Source organism: Camarhynchus parvulus, chromosome 1A (genome assembly GCF_901933205.1).
Source record: "Camarhynchus parvulus chromosome 1A, STF_HiC, whole genome shotgun sequence".
In the NCBI taxonomy this organism is placed as follows: domain Eukaryota; kingdom Metazoa; phylum Chordata; class Aves; order Passeriformes; family Thraupidae; genus Camarhynchus; species Camarhynchus parvulus.
The window spans coordinates 59,881,923-59,906,950 of NC_044586.1; the positions used below are offsets into that span (position 1 = coordinate 59,881,923).

The window sequence follows — 25,028 nt, forward strand, 5'->3', positions numbered from 1 at the left end:
GTAATTGTCACCAGGTGCCAAGTCCCATTGTCTCCGGCTGTGGGGCTCCAGGCTCCCAAAGAAATTATCACATGAAATTTTCCTATACAATGTGGTTTTTGCATTTGCTGGGATGAACTGACACCAAAGCAAATCCCCTCTGCATTCCTTTTGACACTTAATATCTCTATCAAATCCTCCTGAGTCTCACAGAAAGCAGAGAATAAAGAAAACAAGTTTCTCCTCTCAGTGGCTGAAACTTGATCACTTTTATTTTAAAGGGCTGGGAAATGCAGTAACTTGCATTGCAACGATTTCTTTGGAGGAAGACCTTGGAAGGTATTAATGTCCTGTGCCCTGCTCAGGAAGAATAATGCCTGCCCTCCATCTCACTAGAAAGCAGAAAATGATCCTTGCCTCCAGTGTAATGAAGAAGATAAAGCAATGAATATAAAGTATCAAAAGCTGCACTTTCTGTATCTGATCCATGATGGGTCCTGTACTGTTACACAGAGGAGATTAACATAAGAACAACGTGAGTTATGTTTAGTTTTTAACAGCTCACGTGAGTGTATGAGGCCACATTGATCACCTAAAACCAGTCAGATGGTCATCAAAGGATAAAATGAAATTACCTATGTTTACCTCTTGCAGAGTTATTAAAATGCTTACTACCAAATTGTGATTTCAAGGACATTTCAGCTTTTCAGTAGTTTTCCAGCTTTAACTATCACTGCTACATTAGCAATTTATATGGTCTGGGAACTTATGTCTCAATCTTTTCCACTAAGTTTTAGTAGAATTTGCCTCCAAATAACATTAGGTGCTTACAGAGCATTTTAAAATAATGGCACCACAATACATTGGAAAAAATGAAATAAAATGTTAATTTGAAAGATCTGCACTAGCCTACCAATTTATTACTTTGACTAAATATAGTGATTTGTCAAGGAAGAAAACTAACAGTAAAGTAAAACTTCTCTTTTATCAAGTTTTCTTGTGCAGTTGTGTAACAAGAGCAGGATGCTCTCTATCAACACTTCTGATATTTCTATAGTAGAAGAAGACTTCTGCAGGAAAGGAAAAAAAAATCCCAACAGCTCACTAAGTCAAAGATTGTATCTGCATTAATGAAACTAAGGAGAAAATGTGGGTTTATGTTAGTGGTGGGGAGAGGGAAAGGAGAGGAAGAACCCACCTTGTAGAAAACCCTGTCCTAATTAGGTTAATTTAATATTTTCCAACAACTGCAGATAGGAGAGAGTCAAGAATACCTTAAAACCCATTTATCAATTTCCAGTCAAGAAAACAAAAATACCCAGATCAAAAACTTACTAAATTCTCTGAATAATTAATTGCCCTGACTATGCCTTATCATATACTAAGCATTCTCTCTACATCAGATGGAGACTTGGTAAAGGTTTGGGGAAAAAATATGGAATCATAGAATTCTTTAGGTTGGGAAAGACCTGAAGGAACACCATTTGGGACCAGCTACCAGCTGGATGTAACTCCATTCTCCTCCACTCTCTGGGCCCAGCTGTCCAGCCAGTTTTATCCCAGTGAACAGTGCTCCCATCCAGGCCATGGTCAGCTGGTTTCTCCAGGAGAATGCTGTGGGAAGTGGTGTCAAAGGCTTTGCTAAAGTCCAGGCAGACAACACCCAGAGCCTTTCCCTCACCCCCTGTGTGGGTCACTCGGTCATACAAGGAGCTGAGGCTGGTCAGGCAGGACCTGCCTTTCACAAACCCATGCTGGCTGGGTCTGACCCCCTGGTTGTCCTGCACACACCATGTGATGGCACTCAAGATGATCTGCTCCATAAGCTTCCCAGGAGGTCAGCATGACAGGTCTGTAGTTCCCCACATCCTCCTTGTGGCCCTCCTTGCGGATGGGCATCACATAACTTCCTCCCCAGTTAGGCAGGACTGCTGCTAAATGATGGAAAGTGGCTTGGAGAGCACTCTGCCAGCTCCCTTAGCATCCTTGGGGGGATCCCATCCAGCCCCAAGGACTTGTGTGTGTCTAAGGGGTGTAGCAGGTCACTGACCAGTCCTCCTTGGATTATGGAAGCTTCACTCTGCTTCTTATTCCTGCCTCAAGGGATGGGAGCCTGCAGAACTGGTCTTGCTGCTAAAGACTGAGGCAAAGAAGGCATTAAGTACTTCAGCCTTTTCACTGTTTCCAGTAAAGGATGGAAATTCTCCTTAACTTTTTGCTGCTAATGTATTTATAGAAACATTTTTATTGCCTTTTACAGCCGTAACCAGATTGAGTTCTTGCTGGGCTTTAGCCTTTCTCATTTTCTCCATCCATAACCAAACATGAATTAAGTGGTTTTGTTTTCCTTTCACTGAACTGCAGAAACCTGTAGCCTGTAAAAGACATCTGGTGCAGTCCCACACTCAAAGCAAATCCTATTAGAGCAGGCTGCTCAATGCTGTGTTTGTTGGATTTTGAACCTTTTGAGTCTCTGAAGATGGAGAATTCATAATCTCTCTGGATCCTTTTTCCACTGTTTGATCATGGTGATTGGCAAAAAACTTTTCCCTTTATATCTACTAGCATTGCTTCACATTGCAACTTGTGTGAAATCCCTCACCTTGGCACTGAGCACCTTGAGAAGAGTCCTCATCTGTTTTTTTCCCACTAGGTAGTTGTACCCACCCATTTGATAGCTGTCAACAGCATTAAGGTCTCTCCTTAGCTTTCCCTGAATAAACCCATTTTCTTATATTTTTCTCATGCATCATATCATACAATGCCTCAACTGATCTTGCTCCATTAGGTCAATGTTTTCTTTGTACTGGTGAGCCCTCAGCTGGGCACAGTATTTAAAACAGGAGCCAAATACAGGAAAAAAATCCTTTCCATCAACCTGTTTGCTGGATACACTTCTGCACACAGAGCACAGTGGGCAGTTGGCCTCCTTTGGCACATAGGCACCCTGCTGATTTTGATAGTTGAAGAGGTTTTCTTAAGTAGAGTGAAGAGAGTTACTTTTAATCCTCTCCCTGTAGAAGCCTGAAATTCTTAAGAGATTTTTTAACACCCGCTTCCTAAATCTAATATAATATGGTTATTCCCAGCCCCATGTGAGTTTGTTGGCAGACACAGTCATTCTACCAGTAGAAAACAATCAAGGCCCCAATAATATGTGAACCATAAAAGCATTGCAAGCCATCTCTGTAATCATTTTCTGATGTTCAGACATATATTTGTTCTCCTAGAGCTCCTTTCCTTTGTTCTACTTGAAAGTAAAAAAAGTAAAAAAGATTAGCCTTTGTGCCTATTGACCTCCAATGCCCTGCTAAACCAGTGGGAGTTTCAGATGTGAGTGAGTCCTAGGGTCTAGTCAGAGTACCACTCTACTTGTCTGCTTCAATCTAAAGGGTGTGATTCATATCAGAATATTTTAAAAGATCTAAATTTATCAGTACAAGAACCACTTAACCTGTTCCCTGCAGACTTCAGACACGTAACACCAGATTCAAATTTGATGTAAGTAAAAGCAAAATATAGGTTATATTAGACAGAAATTATTTTAGAATATTTGGATCAAGTTCTCTGTGTCCACTACTGCTAGGACTCCAACCATTTGTTTCTTTTTCTCTGCTAAGTACTTCCATATTACTACTGTTTTCTGGAGGAGTTGTTTCTGCCTTTGCAACAACTTGATCAGATTGTGCTTTTTTTCAGAAGTAGGTTACACAGCATATATTAAATGATGATGAGAGTATAAAAAACGATAAAGCTAGATTTTGGTATTTTTCTTGTATTACAGATTATCAAAATCTAATGTTGAATCATATTGCAGACAACCACACTCAAGAGAGATCCAATAAAATATATACCAATGTTGTTTTTTGTCTCAAAATTAAGATCAATATATTGTACCTCTTGCACATAATGATGTCTATAGTAAAAAGAAAAATACACAGAAAGTAAAGAGAACATAATTCATGGATTTCTATAACATTTCTGTCTATTGCAAACATTTAAACAAATATTTCTGAAAGCTATAAATTGTAAAAATCAGAGTTGATTGCAGCACTGCAACAGAGGAAAATGAATGCTGCCAAATTTGTCTTACCTGTTCCAAGAAACAAGACGTGGTATCTCCCATCAGCAGCATTCACTCGATCCACAGCAATCTTTGTGTACTTGTAGTCAGCTCCTATCCTGATGATTAATGGCCTCTTGTGTATGGGGTAAATGGGATTAAACATCAAAGGGTGGTTCCTAATGAAGGTCACAACATCGTCTGGAAACTCTTTGGTTGTCCGCACATTGGGTGTGAAGGCTCCTCCCGGGCACTGTAAGAAACAGGCACAGTAATGATGAACAGTACTTATCATCTTTCAGAGAGTTTTCATCTCCAGATCATTTACAAATATGGACAGATAGCTCACAAAGGAAATTCCCAAAAAAAGCACTTCAGACTTGGGCCAAAACGTACTATATTCCAGTAAAGGGAATGAAGTGTTGAATAGCTACACTTTGAACTCTCATCACTTCTGACAAAACAAACCAAACTGTATTTTCACACTTTCAAAATCCAGCTTGATGACAAAGATCTGCACTGCTGAACCTACTTCTGCATGTTTTATGCTTCTAAACTGCCTGTTCAAAAAAAAAAAAATCCAAGAGGTTGGTACGGGAAGTTACCAGACTTTTGCATCTGTTTTTTTTTCACAGAATTAGTTCAAAGGCAGAAAACAAAATCTGATACTTAATTGCAATTTGGCCAATATTCCTCTTGTCATTTTTTTGATTACAAGATGATGAAAGGGCCCGCGACTCATCTTCATTTGAAAGAGAAATAATATGGAGTTAATGAGGGGGTCCCATAACAACTTCTTTATATCTGAAAAGGTTGTCTGTACATTCCCCTATGCCTTAGAAGTAACTGAAGTCCATGAATATTTTGGATGTTTCTTTAAACATCAAGAAGAACCATCCAAATAATCATCCCTGAGGCATTCTGGGCCTCATGAGAAAATAAAAGCCATCTTAGAAAACTCAACTCTTTACTGAGTTTGAAACTAAAAGGAAACTCTGAAGAAATCAGAGCTATGTCAGTAATTGGTACAAAGTTCTCCATGTACTTATGTTAATTTACTTGGGTTTTTTTCTCAGCTACCAGTACCTCACTTCTTATTGCTGCTCCTGAGCTTTCCTTTTTTCCCCCTTACTGTATTTCTGAACTGTGAAACTCTCCTCAGAGTACTGGAGATATTCAGAAGTGTTTCAACACAGTATTTTTCCAATTGGAAAATGATTTGTTCAATAAAAAGCACTTGATGGAAATTTGTTTATTTTGATGAGGGCCATTCTTACATCTAGGATGGAATTTCTGGTCAAAACCACAGACACAAAATAGCCAGTAGCTTAGGGAGAGATTTACCTCACCTGACTCCTACTCTCTTAAAGTCAGGCATTTATTCTTAGGTTTCCTCTGTAGTCAGTAATTCAGACTGAACACCCTGCTTTTAGATGGCTAAAATTACACAAAATGAATCATAGTCTGAGAGACATGGACTCTCTCTGGGGATATGTGAGTCAGGTGTCCAACCTACCTGATGAGCTGCAATGCCAGAATTTGGGTTTTCACCTCCCGGGGCATCCCCGTAACCACAGGCAGGAGTGCCTGTTCTACCCTCACTTCTAAAGGCTGTTCCATATTGTGCACCCAATAAACTATTCATTGGGCATACCAGGAAACAAGTAGAGAGGGGACTTCAGCCTAATCACAGGCTTTAGAGTCATCTTCTGGCTCAATAAGAAGTTAATTATTTATACAAAGTAGAACAGCTCTGGTAGGAGCTCTTCAAAAGAAATTGCTCTGGCATCAGTACCCTCCAGGAAGAAGAACCAGAATTCAGATCAGACATGGGTTGTTTCTCTCATCTGACATCCTTGTTGATTTGTTTTTCTGGGCTCATATTTATCCTAAGGGTTTTGTTTTGGCTCTCATTAGAAACCATGCTCTATGTTAATGGTCTAGGACTGCTCACAAAGTTCAATTCTTATAATCTTGCTTGCTCTATCCTCTTCATATTCATCTACATTCCAGAAAATGTATGGAACTATCTGTTAAGATTAGCAATAAATGCTTAAAAAAGAACTGCATTCATCATTAGCAAGATTATTCTACTTGGTAGTGTTCTGCCAGACCTCAGTTCCTTTCAAGAGGGATTCTGTTTCACAAACAGCTCAACTTAAACTTTCCTGTCTCACATAGCTCAATTAGAAGTCTTTCTCTGATACTTTCAACCCTTCCATTATTGAGTTGGAGTCATAAGACTTTTGTCTGTGACTTATTGCAAAAATGTCTGTGCTATGATTCACACCAGCATGACCCTAAAAACTTACATTATATCATTGTTCCAAGCAAAGCTTTAACAAACATGTTTAATCAATTAATTCTTTTGCTAAACCAGTGACAAGCAAAAGATGATACTGAAGAAACCCATAAGCTCTCCCTTTCCTGGAGGGATTGAATGGGCATCCTTCACAGCTCATTCAAGAACTTGTCTACACAACTTGTCACACTTGATTATCACAATTCTTTAATTTACAACATATTCTCCAATATGCTGTAGGTACAAAAACTATTTCTGTAAACTCTGAAGAATGGAAACTACCCTCAAACATCACTGAGTTTAGTAGCAAGCTGCCAATTATGTATTTCTTTTTCCATAAGTAAGTTTTGCTTGTGGAGAAATAAGAAACCACTGGTATTTAGTGAAGGCCAGCCAAACACTGCCGAGTTGATCATGGCCAAAAGAACGTATTGCTTCATTTAATCCTACTGAAGCTACACTGAAGCCTTTCCATTGTTTATCCAGTGTACTGCAACATGATGAACTTTCACTTCTACCCAGAGGTTTAGTATGAATATCTCTTTAGGCAACTGCAAAGTAGGATTTTCCATGTCATATAAAAAGCCATCCCTGTCTAGTCCAGCATCCCAGAAGTTACAAAAAAAGTACATTCCACAGAAAAGAAGATCAAGCCCCACAGACGGCAAACTTGGCTAATCCTGTTAACTCTTTGAGCACAAATTCTGAGCAGCGAAAAATCCCCACGTCCCAATTTTCACAAATGCTTTGGTACAAGTGAAAAATAAACTTTGTGGCACACATTGAAAAGTGGAAATTTTTTGGCAGTAAAATAAAAGCAAAGCCAAAGAAATTTCATCTTAGAAAATATGACTTAGGGATACTCTGTTGTGGCTGAATCATGAGGAAACACAAAAGCCAGTGATCCAAAAATGAGCAATGGTCATCTAAAGGAATCTCTGTGAGCCATGAGCAATGATCTAAGAATTTATCTTCAAATTCAGAGCTCATCGGCACATCTGGAAAGTGTACATAATTTTTGTCACCATGTTAAATCCAAATCTGATTTTTTTTCTCCTTTCTGTTGTGTTGCCCAATTTCTTTAGGCCAATCTGGAATACCTCAGAAGCCTCCATGAGGTGAACCAAAAAAAACATGGCAGTGGTTGAGGAAAGACATACAAACAAAACACTCTGAAGCAGGAAGAAACTGAAATGTGACTAACCACAAGAGTGTAAAACTTCCTGTTTAAATGGGTCTTTCTTCTAAAGCCTCAGTGCACTCTTGAGATTAGAACTGTATGAATTAATTGCAAGGAAAGACTAATGCCAGCATTAGACCTTAGTGGAATGTCAGGTATTGATTAGTTAATTCTAGAGATCTGGGAATGTAAAGTCCTAACTCTTATAGCCAGCAGCAACTGCACAAAAATGTCATGAAGAATGCTGTGAACAGGGATTGTGTGAACAGGGAGAGCTATTCCATGTATCTGAGCTATTCTATGTATGAGAGAGAAAAATAGAAAAAGAAGAAGATTTTGCAGCATAAAGACAAATCAGACTGAAATAGTGATATGGTTAAAGGTCCCCACAGGGATTGGCAAAATTAAAGTAAAATTTAATTTCCTGTGATGAATGGAAAAGCACCAAAGTGTTAATCTAAAAAAAATATAACTGTATTGTTGAGAAATAATTGATGATTCTCTGCATATTTATTTTGTTCTGATACTTGAGAAACTGTAATACTTCATAGGAGTCAACACACACCCACACAACCATAATTCATTTAGCAAATATGGATTCAGACATGATTCTAGAGAAAGTTCATACATTCTTCATTAAAGCTTGAAGTATCAGATGTTACATTTCTGCGACATATAAATTAAGAATAGTTAAAAAGGTAAGTAAATAAAGAAAAAAGTGCATTACCAGCAACTTGTATGTAAGTAAATAATTTAAAAAGTGCACTAACAGCAATTTGTATATAAGTAAATAAAGGAAGAAAAAAGTGCATTAACAGCAATTTGTATATGTCATGAATTGAAAAGTAAGAAGAAACAATAGTTTTGTTTAAATATTTCATGAGATACTTTTACACAACTTGGAAACAAAGCTAGCTCTAATTGTGTACAGAATTTTTTGGAAGATTATAAATATCCCTGATACAATGAAAGGAAGTCCTGAAAGCAAGGCAAACAAAAAGCATTCTAACAAGGAAGATGATGGTGAACTGCATGGCAAGAAAATGTTTTTATTTCTAGGTCTCTCTTCCAAGATTCAGAACCTGGCATGGTATGACTTAGTCAAGTGACAAGTCCCAGAAACCTTGCTCTCTAAATTTTCTACTATATCTCCTAAGCATCTGAGTAGAGGTGCAAGATTCTAGAGAACTAAAGAAAATTCATACAGACAGAAAACAGACTTACAGACATTTGGATCCAGGCTGTGGAACACACTAACAATGCTGTCTTTGCATGCTTCTTTATTTAGCTACGTTTTGCACAAATGAACCCACAAAATGGAAATGTGCATTCAAACAAGGGAACTATCACCTAATGAAGCAGAAAGAGAAAGAACAACTAACACTTTACATGACTTTTAATTCTTTCTAGAAGACTTCCAGACACGACATGATTTGCGGTTGGATTTGCAGGCAACTGAAAAGCAAATAAAATAGTCCTGAATTGTAACTGCCACAGTCAGATACAGACTTTTCTCTTGGAGTAAATAATATTTATTTATGCATTAAACAAAGACAAGCAATTGGCAAGACTCAATAAACATCTTTGTACTTACGGTGCCAGGTCGTGGGTATGGAATTCTGCCCTGATATGGAATCAGCTGGTGGTTTGGGCCCTCCTTGTGCGCAAATGGTCCGTTGAACACAGTCTGGATGTCCGACAGATGATACACACACACAGCTGAGCCTTTAAATATGGAGCTGGAAGACAAGAGAAAGTTAGCATTGCAATCTACCAACTTTTTTACAGCTTTTCCAGAATTTTTCACGGTCCAATGATGAAAGATACCTCTAATATAATATTGTATACAATTTATTACTTTTATATGCATTTAAAACATTTTAAATCAACTCATCTAGCTGCCCAATATGCACCACTACTTCTTAAGACTTAGGACCTTTCTGAACAGTGAACTGAAAAAAAGAGAGAGGCAGGCACTATCCTACTGGTACAAAAGGAAGATTTCTTAATGGTAAATATAGAAGAAATATAATCTGGCTCCACTTAAATCAGTGGCAAAAGTATTGCTGACTTCAGTGAGGCAGGAGTTTTATAAACTTTGTACTGCCAAGCTTAGCACAGGTTTCCAGAACTCCGACCAGTATATTAACCACAAGATCTCCATGAGCCTCTTAAAATACATGGCTAAAATATTAATCAAAACATCCAGAGCAAATACAATTGTTTGGATTATTATAATCAGTTTCCAGCTTTTTTTTTGCAAAAAAATGGGGACAAGATGTGGCTGTAAAGGAATTACTCCCATACAGTCCTCAAATCCACCCATAAAACTGGTCTTATGAAGATCCAAGGTTGAAGCTTCTTGAGGGGAACCCAGGGGTTCAGCTAAGAAAAAAGTGGGCATGTTCTTCCCACTGCTCTAGATTCAGCCATGGGTCCAGGTAGCACAAGCCCTGAGTGGTCTCCATCACCCCATGATGATGAAGGACACTAGGGGAAAATTTTCCAGATTGATACTAAGGCTGACTACAGTGATTAAACTCCCTCATTTTTCCTCTTGCTGCATGCAAGGTTTGTGGTATTTATTTTTAAAAAATGGAAACTCCAGACAAGTCTAAAATCTGCCTAGTGTTAGCTGTAGGATGAAGATAATCCAAGTAACTGTTTTCAACTGAAGAAGAAAAAACACTCCAGAAAAAAGCCTGAAAACATTACACATGGTGTCTAAACAATAGAAGTGAAATCCACATTGCTCTCAGCTATATATGGATTAGCAGAATGAGCCTTTCAGATGGATTATGGTATTTGTGGAAATTTTGCTAGGTATTAATAGATTTTGAGAAATGCATTTAGTCTTTCCAGATGTTTCATATTAGATTTACAGCATATTATGACACTAAAAAAATTTAGCTCACTATTAATCTATTTCCTTCTGTATGATTTAGATAAAAATACTAGTAGTTATTACTTCCTGTGATGTTTCTCTCTTGCTACTGTTATGAGTTGAAAGTTTACAGAGATGAAGATACAGGAACTATTAGGGAGTAAAAATCCTTATGGTTTCTGTATTTAACTAGATAAGATATTCAACCTATAGTTGAACAAAAATAAAGCAAGAATACACCAATGCAGACATAAAAAATTCAGTACAGAGAGAAAATAGCTTGAGAACGAGAAAAAAGTGAAAGTTTCTCTTTTTTGTCACCTTATATGTTCCTGTGATTCAAATCTTATTTCCACTGACAAATACCAGAATCAGGTAGAAGTATTTCCAGTTCAGTCATGTTGCACCCCCAACATGTGGTTTTACTACTAAACATAAGCTCATCCTTTTCTCTTTTTGTGATGTAGGAATTACAGATAGCACCTAAGTTTACAACTTATGTAATGCGTTTTTTCCCCAATTAAATATCATAGAATCATATTCTCTTATCATATCTATATATTTGAGTAAGTATACCCCTATATCCCAGTGAAAAAACTCTTGGAGCAAAAAAAATCTGAAAGGATTTTTTTCTAAAAATTGCCATTAAAGGAATTATTAATAATAAATTACATAATTTTCTAATTTGATAAAATAATTTAAAATTAAAAAAAAATCCAGAAGACTTCTTTGAATGTAAGACATAAGAGCTAAATAATAAAGGGTAGCATATCAGAAATCAGGTGGTAGTAACCAATTTTACTCTTTGTTAACACTATGCAGTGAGGGCAAGAGGAAAAATAAAAAAATTAAGGTAGAGGTGGAAGAATCTGTTGGTCCACCTGCCAGTCTATCTTTGTGGAGAGTTTCAGCATAGTGAGCCATATCTAGGTGCTTCCACCACCCTTGGGAGCTCAGTAAGTGCTTTCTAAACCAGACAGTAAGTGAATACAACTGACTGGAAACAGGGAGCTGCAAGGAGGTGACCAAATGCCATGTAAGCTTGTCCTTTTGTAGCCAGCTGAAGCCAATATGTTTATTTGCCATCTCTGTGATCATCAGCCAGCTGAGAGACTGGAAATGATTTGCATGAATTCATGTAAGATATCCTGGTTTGATCCTTCAGGGTGCTGGATGTTCTTCAGGAGGTGTTAAGTGCTCTCAGATGCCACATGAGTTCACTGCATTGAAGTCATCTAGCTTTCCACTGCTGAGCAGTGACAAGTGGCCCTCCATGGAAATGTTTTGCCAGCGGCAGCTGACAGTATGTCAGGAAGCAGTTTGCTCCAAGAAGCACAGCTCTGACATAGATACCAACAGCAATGATACTGAGACATCTGCATGCAAACCATAGCCACAGCAGACACACAAAATTGCCCAGCACAGCCTCATCCACAAAGCATCAGTTTCAGTTTTCATATAGAAAATCAGGCAGTTCAGCTAATTTTTTTCAAATCTCCATGTTTACCTTGATGTTGTAAAAATTCCATACACAAGCGTTGTTCTGGGGTTATCTGTCTCTAGGAGAAACACATCCTCTGTAAGAAAGAGAAAGAAAAACATTTTGAATATTTTCCAGTTTAACTGATGATTTTATTCCTTCTAAACTCAACAGTAGTTTTATCTCAGACTTGAATGGGAAAAACGAGACTTAACCACATGAACAGATCACAGATGCATAAATCTAGCATTTAAACATTCAGAAACAAATTTGGAAATTAACTCCATGCCCTCTAGCCTTATGAAGACAGAAGGCAAAGATTTTCAAATACATTCAGGATCTATGTCACACATTTTTCTCAGCTGTATCTTGTTTCAGCGGGTTGTTAAGCAGTAGGAAAACATTAAAGTTGCAGTAGGTTTAAGACAAAGAGTTCCCGTAGATGGATGTAATCCAAAACAGGGAAATTAGGTGTTTTATTGTCCAGAACGCACTGGAGTGCCCTCACTAGAGCATTTTCAACATGATATGAATGTCAGACAGCTTTGCAGTAAAGACTGTGAGAGATGTAAAACTCCCTGCCTCCTGTTGTGTAGGGATTTATTGACTGCACTGTGCAATGCTGTACCTACTCACTGAAATGGATTTACCCACTATTACCTTTGATCTGCTGATTTTTTTTTACCCTTCAGTGAAAACTACTTTAATCTCTGACAGTTTCTCCTTACAAATGTTTTTAATCACTATAATCATGCTACCTCTTAAACTTAATTTACAACTCAAAAAAGACTGAACTGCGTGAGCTTTTTATCACAGAGTATGTTCTTTAGCTTTCCATTAATTCATGTGGCTCTTTCATTTAACCTGCTGAATTTTTTAAATATTCTTTTCAATGTGTCAAAAGCAAAAGATTTCACCATGCAGAACTGGAAGTGTTATACTCTCGTGAATTATACATGAACACAGAAGCATGTGTTTGCTCTCTCCCCGTTTTCTGAATTTCCAGCTGTGACTGTATTCTTCCTCTTTGCTAGGGAATTGTGCTGGGAGCCCATGCTGAGAGCATTGTCTCCTATTCACTATGGCCCTACATATTGTCATACAAGAAACTAAAAGCAGTTATCCTACTGCTTTGTTGAAGAGGAGGGGGTTGGTAAATCACAGTTCTGAAAGATGAGCTGCTGTGGCAGTGCTGAGGCACTGCAAACCTCACAAAATCAGTCCTCCAAGCACCTTGCACATTCCGAGCTAGAGCAAGTTAGGATCTGCTCCTAGGCCCAATCAGGTTCCATTGAAACCTTGAACTAAAGCAAGTACACCAAATAGTTGTAAACATATAAACTCAGAAAGACTCCAAACCCCATTTGCTATGGTGGGAATCAGGAATAATAACCAAGAAAAGGAATAGAGGATACAATGGAGAGAAGATCAGAACCAGATGCAGACCCAGTGCAGGGCACATTAGCTGCTTATAATATTTATATTTATAGTAAAGCACATACCAAATCTTCAAATACATGAATTCAGAACCATGATTTTGTGTATTTTAGCTACAAAAACCATAGAATTTGAAACTTTCTGGTACTGTTGTTTGGCATGTTGGTATCAAGCTATGCATCTATTAATTCCTTCATGAAAAGAAACCTCTTGTGATTGCTGTATGCATTGAATATTTACAGTATTTCATATGTTGAAACAAACATTTGTATGACTAAATGATTCCTGAAAAATAGTATTTATGGATAGTGCTATTGCTGGTGCCACTAACAGGATTTATTAGCATTATCTTGAATTACCAAACTGAGGACTCTACCGTGTGATCAAAAAATAGAAAAAATGCATTATGGAAAAGCTGTATGTCACACAGTGCTATAAGACACAGTTTCAAAGGGGATGTTAAAAACTCTCTATTGTAATCCAAGCTAGTAGCAAAACAGTAAGAGAATCACTTAGATGTTTCTTTACAAGAATTAATTCTTTACATATATCATTGTTTTACATAGTCAAGATTAATTACCTTAATTACCTTATAATTACACAGAGAGACTTATGAAGAATTTCTTGGTTTTGCTGTCATAAAACTGCAAGGGGAATTTTGTCATGGGCTTCAAGTGCTATGATTTCACTGTTATCAATTTGACTAAGAAACTGAATGAAAATTAGTCATTAAATAAGCACAAGGCACAGCATTTAGATGAAGTTTTAAGGAATGTTTTTTGTGATACCTAATTCATCAAAGTATGTTTCTGTTCCATCTTCATCCATTACTGAGCACACAAGTCTTGCTTTCAAGAATGTTGTCCACTTGTTCACGAGACTGCGCTGACCACCTGTGTCATTCTGGAAAGAAATATTGTTTTCAGAAAAGAAGAAATAAAACACAGCTAACATTTTACTGGGCTTTCCCACATTTTTCCCAGGTTAATCCATTATCTAGATAATTATCTGGTAAATTTAATATTAAAAATAGATAGGACTAAGCCAAATCCCCTCATCTAAGCTTTCTATATGCAGAACAAACCAAGAACTAGTTTTCTGAGTGGACTTTCTCTGCTGGGCTAGCAGGATTGGAGGGTTGGGCAGTAGATTTTTGTGCATCAAAAAATCGAAAAATTTTTGTCCATGCTGTTGACTGGAAGTGACTATGGAGCTCTGCATCACTCATTGAAACCCAGGATGAAGTCCATGCTATCTCTAAAAGGTCTCATGATTCTATGCAGGGATGTTTCTTCTAGTCCTGACAGCAGCATAGCTGCACCTGACCTAGTAAAACACACTAGCACATGAGGTAGATGCTCTAAACAGTAATCAGAAATGATGGCTAGTGTGGGTCAAGCTAGTTATGCACTGTTGCAAGTCCTGCTAGCTGGGTCCAGAGATGGCTTGCTCAGAGCTCACTCACGGATCTTTCCAATTTTCCATGGTTCAGGGTGGGAACTGTAACTGCCAAGCCAGGTGATGCAGCCCTGAGGTGACAGATCCTGACCAACTGTGCTGGGGAATGCCTTATGTAAGAGCAGTGTCCTCTGAACTGCATAACATGATGTCACCCAAGGAAAGAAAAAAACCAAAATGTAGAAGTACTGAAATGGGCTTTCAATAAAGTGCTGGACATGTTCCACTGATGCTGTTGGAGTTTGTAATCCAACATTTTGGGTGACTCATAAAGAGTCTTTTCACTGGGTAATATATTTTGCCAGTCTTAAAGGTGTAAACACATGAATACGGTGATATTGCATGTATACAAGTATACAAATATGACTGGCTCAGATTTCTTTTAATTTGCCTTGGGATTCTGCCACTGGCTTCAGTGTAAGTCTAAAAAGGCTCAGGCCTTTCAAAAATCATTTGGGCTTCATCATAACAGTAGAAAACCTAATACAGCTGTAATTGTGTGAAATGTCTTCTTGCAAAACACCCAAAAAGGCCTTTAGGCACTTTAAAATACAGAGAATGGAGATTATAAAAGAGATCACATTCTTCAGCATATTGCCAGAGAAGAACAAACACCTTCACATCCAGGTACAACAAAATCACAAAGCATCAAATTCTAAAGAAAAGCCAAATTAAAGACAGGGAATGTATAAACACTCACAATGAACTTCCTGAAGCATTCCAAAAGAAGGAATGAATAGGCTAGCAGCAACTGTGCATTTATAATTTTTCTCTCATTAAAAAAAAATGATTTTACCAGAGATATTAATAGCTGCTTCAATAATTTTTCATCTACAGTTGATTAGAGATACAAAAAAAAATGAAATAGAGACAATGAGGAATGCTGTGAAAAAAAATTAATTATTGTCCAGGAATAGCCACAACTCCTGAATTCAAATTTCCTGCGCACATTTTTAAAGTTAGGCCCACACATGCATCAATGCAAGCAAGATGAAAGAACAGATGTCATAAAAATGAAAACAGCATTTGAAAGTTAAATCCACCAGTTTAAAAGCTTGATATTTCTGACGTGCTTTAACTATTTTGAGTGTGTGTGTGTGAAAGCCTTCACTGCCTAAAGTTCATTTTTATTAAGAAAACAATGTGTCTTCTTTGTGCTAAGGACAGCAAGTTTGAAAACTTAACACTGGTAACTATTCTGACTCAGTCAGAAAAATACACAAATCCCTGAACCTCTATGTTTCCATATTCTTACATGTATTGTTAGATATATATAACCTGTTCAGACCCTAGCTGTGAGTAACAGCTCTTCTTAATTATGAATGGGGACACAGAAACGGGAAATTTTGTCAAATTAAAAGCTTTTCAAACATTTAGTCTTTTAGATTATCATGTCACACTAGCAGCTTATCCCAGAAACCTGGTAAACAAAATAGTTCTTACTGGGCACACTCTTGCAATCATTGAATGAATTTGCTTTGTGCTGCCGCTGTTGTCTGTGAGTCTTTCTTTGAAGAAGAAGTAGATTTTGGCATCATTGGGGTCAGTGCCATCTGGGATAACATGAGCATCCACAAAAATAGGCTCTGAAATGAAAAAGTTTACCAAAAGGATGAAACCAAAAGATGTATAAGCAACGAATGATTTGACATTTACTGACTGCTTCAAGGAAGTGCTGAATATACCAAATATCAACAGGTAAATGGCTCCATGCTGGCAGCCACATGTGCTTGCATCCTCGGACTTTATTTTACAGCAAATTTTTGGAGGAGCAGTCCAGAAGCAATGGTATTGGATTACTGCAGAGACCCAAAGACTTTGAGGAAGAAGGAAGAATCAGTGTTTTATCTGGGGCTCCTAAGGAAAGTCTTATTGAGACAAAACTTAAAAGTAAGCTGGAAGAGCTTAGGAATATAACAAATAAGGCTCACAAATAAGAGAGGAAAACAATTTGTGCAACCCAGAAAAGGAAAGGAGGGGAGGCAAATGCTTGAGAAGCATTTGACCTTGTATCAGAGGCTGGTAAACATAATCAAATGTATGTGTAAAACACTACAAAAGAGAATTAGGGAGAGAACAAAATAATTTATAACCTTAACAGCAAACATATAATGGACAGTGCAGGAGCCCTCAGAATATCTCCTCTGACTGAAGAAAGAAGGGACCCTTCTCCCTGCATGAAGGCTTTGTCTTTTCAATGATCATGCAAGATTTCTTGTTCAATTGAAGTGCAGTACAAAGTTTAAAACAATCTCATACAAAGGTTGAATGTCTGACATAAAACTCATTTTGAACTGCACCATTTTTCTGTTCACATAAGTCTATTCTCAATTAATATAACAAATGTCATGACTCTGGCTCTAAAAGAACATGGAGATAAATTGTACTTTCAAGTACCTGTTTTGAACAGATAGATTTTCCAGAAATTAGGCATTTTAAAATTTTCTTTTTCTCTAAGTCATTTTAGGATGCACATGTTAGGGTGCACAGGTAAGAATGTGTAACAAACAGAAAAAAAAATTAGAGAGCAGATGTAGTTTCCCTTTCATAATGAAATGACTTTGTGAATGAAATCTTGTGATTTCATTGTAGTCACAGCCAGACAGGAGTTGTAAGTCACCAAAAAAAAAATCAAGACAAAACCACAGTAACTTTACTTCAACATACCTGAAGGCTTTTTAAAAATGTAATTACTTCTGCTCAGAGGGGTGACTACCATTTTAATTTAAATTGGTTTCATTGGAAGGAGTCTTCTTACCAGTAAAGACAGGGAGAATTTTCACAGTGATGTCAGTGAATCAAAGAGTTATTTGATTCCACTCAGAAATGAGTTTTTCTACTGTGTTTAATCAACCAATTTATCACCACTGAAATAAGTGGTAATGATCCACATTGACTTCTCTGATAGTGGGACACTCTTCTGCATGCATTTTGAATGCAAGTGGTAATGAATCTTCTGTGCAGATGGATCACCTTGAATTAACTGAAGCTGGTGGCTTAGAAACAAACACTGATTTAAGGCAGTATCTGATTCATAAGAGGTGAAGGCACTTTTCTAGAAATCAGACTGCCTTCAATTGCTATTGGAAAGGTCTTCATACAGTTGCCCTCAAAGAGCTTGGTTCAGCCTTAATGCAAAAAAAGGCCCTCAGGTGGGGCAGCCTCAGAGTTTGGCTCATGCAGAGATCCCTCTACATCTGTGCATTGTCTACAGTTTGTATGTACACACATTTCTTCATGGTTCAGGTTCATAAATTAAATTCAGAGACAAACTCTTTAAAATAGAAAGTCTTTGTTTTAAGCAAAGGAAAGCAGAATCTCTGTGACACCCACTAAAACTCTGATAAATTAAAGGCATCTCACCACTCAGCCACTTGGAGTTGTGCTGGTCAGTCCTCACTGCATTCCTCCTGGTCAGACTGCGAAAAATGGCTGCATCTGTCCCCATGAAATCAATATACATTCCTGAAAAAAGCTCTTCATCTGTAAAGAATTGAAATGGAGGGAGAATTGTTATGGCTTTTGGGAAAAAAGAAAAGTTTATTTTAAATTCATCAGCTCTTTATTTACACAGGATTCTATACAGATAAATAGTGGGTCATGGGAATGAGGTTTTCTCTGATTTACAAAGACTCAAACTAGAATGCATGAGAGTAATCAGATTTTTCTTAGAGACTTTATGGAACTGTACCATTAAATGCCACAGCAGAGCTGCATACATGGGAAACCATTCTTGATAGAAAGTTTAGTTGCCCTATTTGCACTGCTAAAGACCACTGGAGAATAAGGCTAGTGTTATCAAAAAGTATCATATTCAATATCTTAAGTATGCACTTCAAAGAATTTTTTTTTTTTTTGTTACGAAAGCAGCTGAAGTGACTGGGTTGAATTTATTGCTGCTGTAAACTGGCACAACATCTATTGCAGTCAGTGGATCAGTGCCAGTTTTTACCAGCAGCATTGTTATGGCTGCCCCAGGCAGCCTCAAGCTGCCTTCAGTATCGCAGAAGTCAGACAATCATATCACTGAACTTTACTCAGAGTAATATGGAGCAACAGTTGTCCCCCAACAGCAGAATGAGACATGCAACTCTTACACTAAGTATGAGCTTCTGCTCCCTGTGCAGGGCTCAAAACTCAGCCCATCCGTCAGGGTCTCTATCTGTGTTTGTTTCAGTCTGTGTGTGTGCATAAACATATGTATATATAATTACAATTATAATTACATATACTATCATTTTCTACTCTGTGAATAACCAAGCAATTTCCACGGACTAATGACAATGAAACCCCAGAGTAGAAAACAGTAGCTAAAATAAACTCTAACTCTCAGAGTGGGAGTGGTGGCTGAATACATTCCAGTACAGCTGGGTCCCTTGATTGATGTTTTTGTCTGTACTCCTGGACTACCCAGAGAGTGTGGTCAGGCTGGCAAGAGTCACAGGCTCAGAAACACTTGAGGCTATTTTCATGCTCTGTGTGTGTGTGTGTGTGTTCATAATCAGCATGGAAGACTACTGAGAATCTCATGAGAGGATCAAAACTCTGGAGACTTCGCTTTTCTGCTGCTAACTGAACCCTGGCAGGGCATCCAGCAGCCACTCTTCTGCTCTCACCTCTCCCCATGATGACAAGATTCCTACACAGGGGATTTAAGCAATGCACTTGCTGCATGTTGCTGAAGCATTTACTTCTGGAGGTGGTATTGACAGAATGATGTCAGATCTGGACAAATTTATAAGTGATTTTGTATATTTGCCTCCTTGCCTCAATCCATCAGAACTTTATTCTTATTATGAAACAAATTGGCTGAAAGAGATCAGGTTTATGGTTCTCGCTAAATGTTATGTACAGTCCTGTGCATATACACATACATAAACACTTCAGAACAGTACTACACTATGTAATTTTAATCCTATTATATATCAACAGTATTACTTATGTCTTAAGCATTCCTAATGTCTGTTTGCTAATCATGTGTCAGGAGAGATCCATCAGTTCCACTTCCTTCTGGTAAAATCCTGAAATTCCACACAGTATTTGGTCTGTAAAGCACAATGAATTCACTCCACTTTGTTACTGGGGGAAATTACTGAATTGATGAGGTATGTGTGCTTTTATAAATATCTCATGGTGGGGAGAAAGATATGCATCCTGCACACTAGTATTGCCAAGCTGCTTCAAAGCACCTGTTTCATTGCTTTGATGCAAATGCATCTCTGTACAGTGGCAAACTGTACAAAGTTCAAATTTATTTTTATAGCACCACTTTCTTCTGAAGGGTGAATCAGATTTCCTGCTGTATTCTACGCAGGTGATGCCCAAAATGGTCAAGAAATTGCATCTATATTTAAAAAGGGTCATTTTGTTGTGGAAAAGTTAGTTGGCCTGGTGGTATTTACTATGTTCTGAAGCAATGGGAGGGAATTTCTCCTGCAGAAAGCTCAAAGGTGACTCCAGTGCATTGGTTCAGTGCCCTCATTACAACATGGGCAGAAACAGAAAATGTTCATGTTTCTGGCATGGATACTGAGGCCAAATTCACTAGAGCTTAAGGCTTTTGAAGTGACTGGACTTTGCAACACAAAGTATAAAACTCAATCTGGGGACTCTTTTTAAAAGGAATTTGACCTTTGTGGAATAATTTAAACTTTGTAGATGAACTATGCCATGAACGATAAGTCAAACTGGAGGGAAAGTCTCCTTAGTCACATAACAGAGATCAAGGAAGATAACAAAAAGTCTGTTAAGATGAACAAAGCTGCCATAGACCTACTGTAGAAAAAAATCAGCTTACTATACAAACAATAATTCAGAGACAATATTCTTAAATGTTGCTATATAAAATCCAGAAGGAACAAGGAAAGGAAACAGTCACCTCACTTAATAATACCAGAATGGCAATTAGTAGCAGTGGACTCATCTAACACTGACTTTGAACAAACATTTTCTTTACACAGTGAGTGTCTGTAAACACTGTCCCTAAATCACTGTTGAGATAAAGGTGTAAGAGCAGCCAAGGTTCAGAGAGATGTCTAGGTAGCATTCACCTGTTCTCTAAAGGTGTTCAGTTCACATCTCTGTGAATAGGTATACTTATCCTTTGTACTAAATAGATATGTAGTAATAAAAAAAAAAGGCAATTTATATTTTGAACAGGCCATGTAGGACAGACTGTATCACACTTTCCTTGAGATCTACAAGACTTTAAAGGAAATATCTCACACAATATGAAATTGATGTAATTGACTTCAGAGGAAGCTGAATGGCAGAAACATGACACATTGTTCCCTGGTAAACCTTGGGTGAAATACACAGTACCTGTGTACAATAAGTTTTATTTACTAAGAAAGTCTCAAAAATCTGTGCAACTGCTGCTCCCTTCACAGCCATAAATACAGCAAGGAGCAGATACATGTTGAAAAATCAGGGCTTTGGCACTAGAAGTGTGTGAACACACAGCAAATGTGAAAGGTCAGGTTACACTGAGTATATATTTCCAGCTCTTCCTGGATGAAAAAAAAATAAGTATCTTTTACAGATGACCTATGCTGCACAAAGTGTACTCCCCCTTTGAGTTTTCTCATAGGTGTGCAACAAGCACAGCATATTGTTTCACTTTCTGGCCTTTCAGATGGAAGATAATGGCAAAATTTGGGTGGCTATAAAGCAAATTGAAGAATGAAGAGCTTTACAATAGTTGGTCGGCTCTACAGCAACGATGACAACAAAAATGAAGCATCTGAAGTCTTCAGGCTTTCTTTCCCTGGCTACTCTGAGATTTTAAAAGTAATTAAATAAGACACAAGTGCTGTCTAGGATGAACAAGGTCAGACACCATTCAAATATAAATGCTAGACAGTAATGCAAAGCTGAAACTACTCCTGGGGAAAAATGTGTAATCTGGAGAAGGGAGAACCTTTTGTTTTCTGTGTCCCTCTCCCCCTTTCAATAACTTATTCTTGCATTTCATTTGTTCACCCACCTTAAGCTTCACACAGGCCTTGAAACATGGATGGAGCCACCCCTTGTGCCTATCAGCCAGACAAAAGGCACTGCTCCTGGGGGGCTGAACTCTGTGTCCAGCTCCCTTGGGGCATTCCATCAAGCCACCCTCCACATGACCACATGGGTTCAGACCCCAGCAGCCTGGGGTATCTTTACTTACTGATCATAACAGACACCGTGTTCACGTTAGGGTTGAAAGAGCAGCGTCCCTTTCCTGATTCACACTTGGAGTCAATCTTGAAGATTTGTTCCTGCAAAGCAGATTTGTGTGTCACTTCCCATGTCAGAAATCATTAGATCTAAGCTGGTTTTTATGCCTGTTCACAGCATTAGCAATGCTCTATTAACAGTGCTCTACTGGGCACTTTCACTGTGCTATTGGTAGTTTAACTCTTCTATTCAGAATTCGTCATCTTGTTAGATAACACTGACGCACGGTTATTATCAAGACTCTTGTTATAAATTCAAGACACTGAATCAAAAAAACGTTCCCTCTGTCTTTGTTAAGGATATCTGTTAAGGATAGGTTGACTGATCTCTGCAATAATGTCAGTGGAGATTGCTTCTGTGGTTTTGAAGTTATTTATCATTTATTTTCTGAATAGATTGGTGTACTTATAACTGTCTAGGACATTGTAATAAAGCTACTAGAACAATAACACATGTAAAATAAAAATCTCTTATGACAACTGTCATTAGATTATAGCATAAATCATTTGGTCCTTACTGAGTTATCAGACCTCAAAAACCTCCCAAATGACACTTATTTTCCTCAATACTATCTCTTGGATTACGTGTAGAGCTCCAAATCCACAGTGACAGATGATTTATCTATGCCACTTACCAAAGCCTGAAATCTCCTGATTTTATTTTTTTTTAAGAAATCATGGTACAGGGATTTTTTTATGTGTTATGTACTTTATGAACAGGAAATACATTTAGCAAATTAGAAGCAATTTGGACTACAGCTTAAAGTACAAACAATCTGAATATCTTTAGAAAATCCACCCATTTTGGTGCAACTCTTCACTTCTTGGTTCCCGGTAATACCAGCACAGTGTGCTCAGCAAGAAATGACTCAGGCCCAAGCTCATTCCTTAAAAACTGCAGTCAATAATGGCAGATATAAGCTGACCCAATACACACTGACTCCTTCACACTGTATACCAAACAGTTTGTTCTTAAGCTCCTACAACAAACTTCCAATCTTCAATAAAAGGCCAAAAGACACAACTGCAAGAAAAAAAACCCAACAACAACAAATAACCAAACTTAAACATTTCAAAAGAAAAATGTAGCTGACAAAAATTCCAAAGAAAGGCTTATGTGACGTAGATGCCAACAATTAGTTATTTGAGAAAGGCCAGCAACTCCTGATATTCCCTTTAACAGCTAATGTAAATCACATTACATTAATGTGGAGTGGGGAGTGGGGATGCCACACAAGTCCCTCAGCAGCCGTTTGGCACCAGTGAACTGAAGATTACACCAAGTTCAAGTGCACAGCTGCAGCAGGAAGTTTTCATGACTGCTCCCCCTCTTTCCCCCCTCTTCTGTTTTGCCTAATTTAATCTCAGAGATCTTATCTATTGTTTCAGTAATAAGCTCTCTAAACATTGTTAAAATATAAGTATGAAGTTTCTAATGTGATCTTGGGTGGTTTCTTTGTTGTTTTTTTTTCACTTCTAGATTATATGCATCTTGATTCTAATCCATGTTTACTATATTAACCACTATTTACCAATTCAAAATGCCCATTACTCCTCTACTAAACTAGCTCCAGGATTACACTTGATTTTCATATATATTAAACTACTGTTTAGTCTATAATTATTTCACTTAGGGATTACACTTCCTTCTGTTTGCATTTACTTTGACATTAGAATATATTTGGGTGACTAAGGGAGTAATTACCAAAGACCAAAGTATTAAGTGTGCCAAAGAAGAAAATTAATTGTTTTATAACCTCGGTTTCAGGGAAAAGGGCAAAATTTTGCCTCATCAATGAAACCCCCATTTTTTGTGAGCTTATGTGGAATCCTGGAGATGGAAGAGCAAAACAGGCCCAGTTCTTATGTTTGTTGGATATGACTCTGTCAGACTTTTTAGCTACTAAAGAAAAACAGATGTGCTTTCTAAAATATTCATTTTGCACGTGCAAAAACAACCTTTTGTGCATTGAAAACTGTACCATATTGAAGGTGAAATGATACAAGCAGAGGAAAAAATGAATTTTCACTAGTCCCATCAGCATTACATAGTTCCTCATACTGCTCTATCAATTAGTCATGCACAGATATATGCAATGAGTTCAGAAGGAAATTCTTGGGTTTAGACTGTTATGCTATTGTTGGCCTGCACAGTAATGGCTTTGAGCACGAAGTGCCTACAGTCAAGTGTCTCACAGACTCCAGACGTCTGAAACAGCAGTTTATTTAATCAATTGATCATAGGCATGCAGCTATACAGACAGGCTAAGTGAAGCTGCTTCTGCTTTTCCAAGCCATGTATCTTTACTTTTCATTTAAGAAATTTAACATCTTGCATCATCTGGAGATGTCATTTCCTGCCCTCCCCTCTGTCCCAATCTCATTTACAAACAGTCTAAAATAATGAGATTCAAACTTCTCTGGCCTGCAATACCAGTACTTAAGATGATAAAGAGTATTACAATGATTAAAGACAAATGAGATCACCATTCATGTTTTAAATGATTTTTCAAGAAATAGAATAATGCTGGGGAAAGGTGATCCCTGTTTCATAATACATCAAAATAAGTCAATGCAGAATTTTTTAACCAGAAGGATGGATTTACTTACTTAGTTCTGCTTGCTTCTGCTTTTAAATCCAGGCCTATAATCTCTACTTTTTGATAATTTAGTTGGACTGAAAGTGCAGTGATTCCGAGTGCATGCTAAGGAAGCTGGAGCCAGGTAGGGATCTACCAAAAGTCACTGAGATCATACCATGCAAACTGACCTGGAGGAACATTGACTAACCACCTCCCTGGCACCCTCTGCAGCAGTTCTGGGTCTTGGCCAGAATTCCCATCCCACTCCCAATTAAATCAGTGATGAATTTCTCAGTGTCTTCCCAAGAAGCCAGCCCAGCTTTTAAAGTTGCCCTCACATGGCAAAGCTCCAGGCAGCACACTCTGATCTTCCTACCCAACACATCTGCTTCCACATTGTTCTGGAAAATATACTGCACACCCCTGTGCCTCCAGACATGAATCTG

At 37.8% G+C, this 25,028-nt stretch overlaps 1 protein-coding gene across 2 annotated transcripts in view; it reads right to left on the reverse strand.

Annotated features, from left to right (window-relative positions):
- SEMA3C (semaphorin 3C) overlaps positions 1–25,028 on the reverse strand; it is a 117,877-nt gene that overhangs the window by 21,998 nt on the left and 70,851 nt on the right. For both annotated transcript variants that reach the window (XM_030961134.1, XM_030961135.1), the window contains exons 6-12: positions 21,952–22,042; positions 18,147–18,266; positions 16,227–16,369; positions 14,114–14,228; positions 11,916–11,985; positions 9,119–9,263; positions 4,073–4,295 (exon numbers count right to left, since the gene is read on the reverse strand). In XM_030961134.1, coding sequence (XP_030816994.1) covers positions 4,073–4,295; positions 9,119–9,263; positions 11,916–11,985; positions 14,114–14,228; positions 16,227–16,369; positions 18,147–18,266; positions 21,952–22,042 — 907 coding nt within the window. The remainder of the gene's footprint in view (positions 1–4,072; positions 4,296–9,118; positions 9,264–11,915; positions 11,986–14,113; positions 14,229–16,226; positions 16,370–18,146; positions 18,267–21,951; positions 22,043–25,028) is intronic.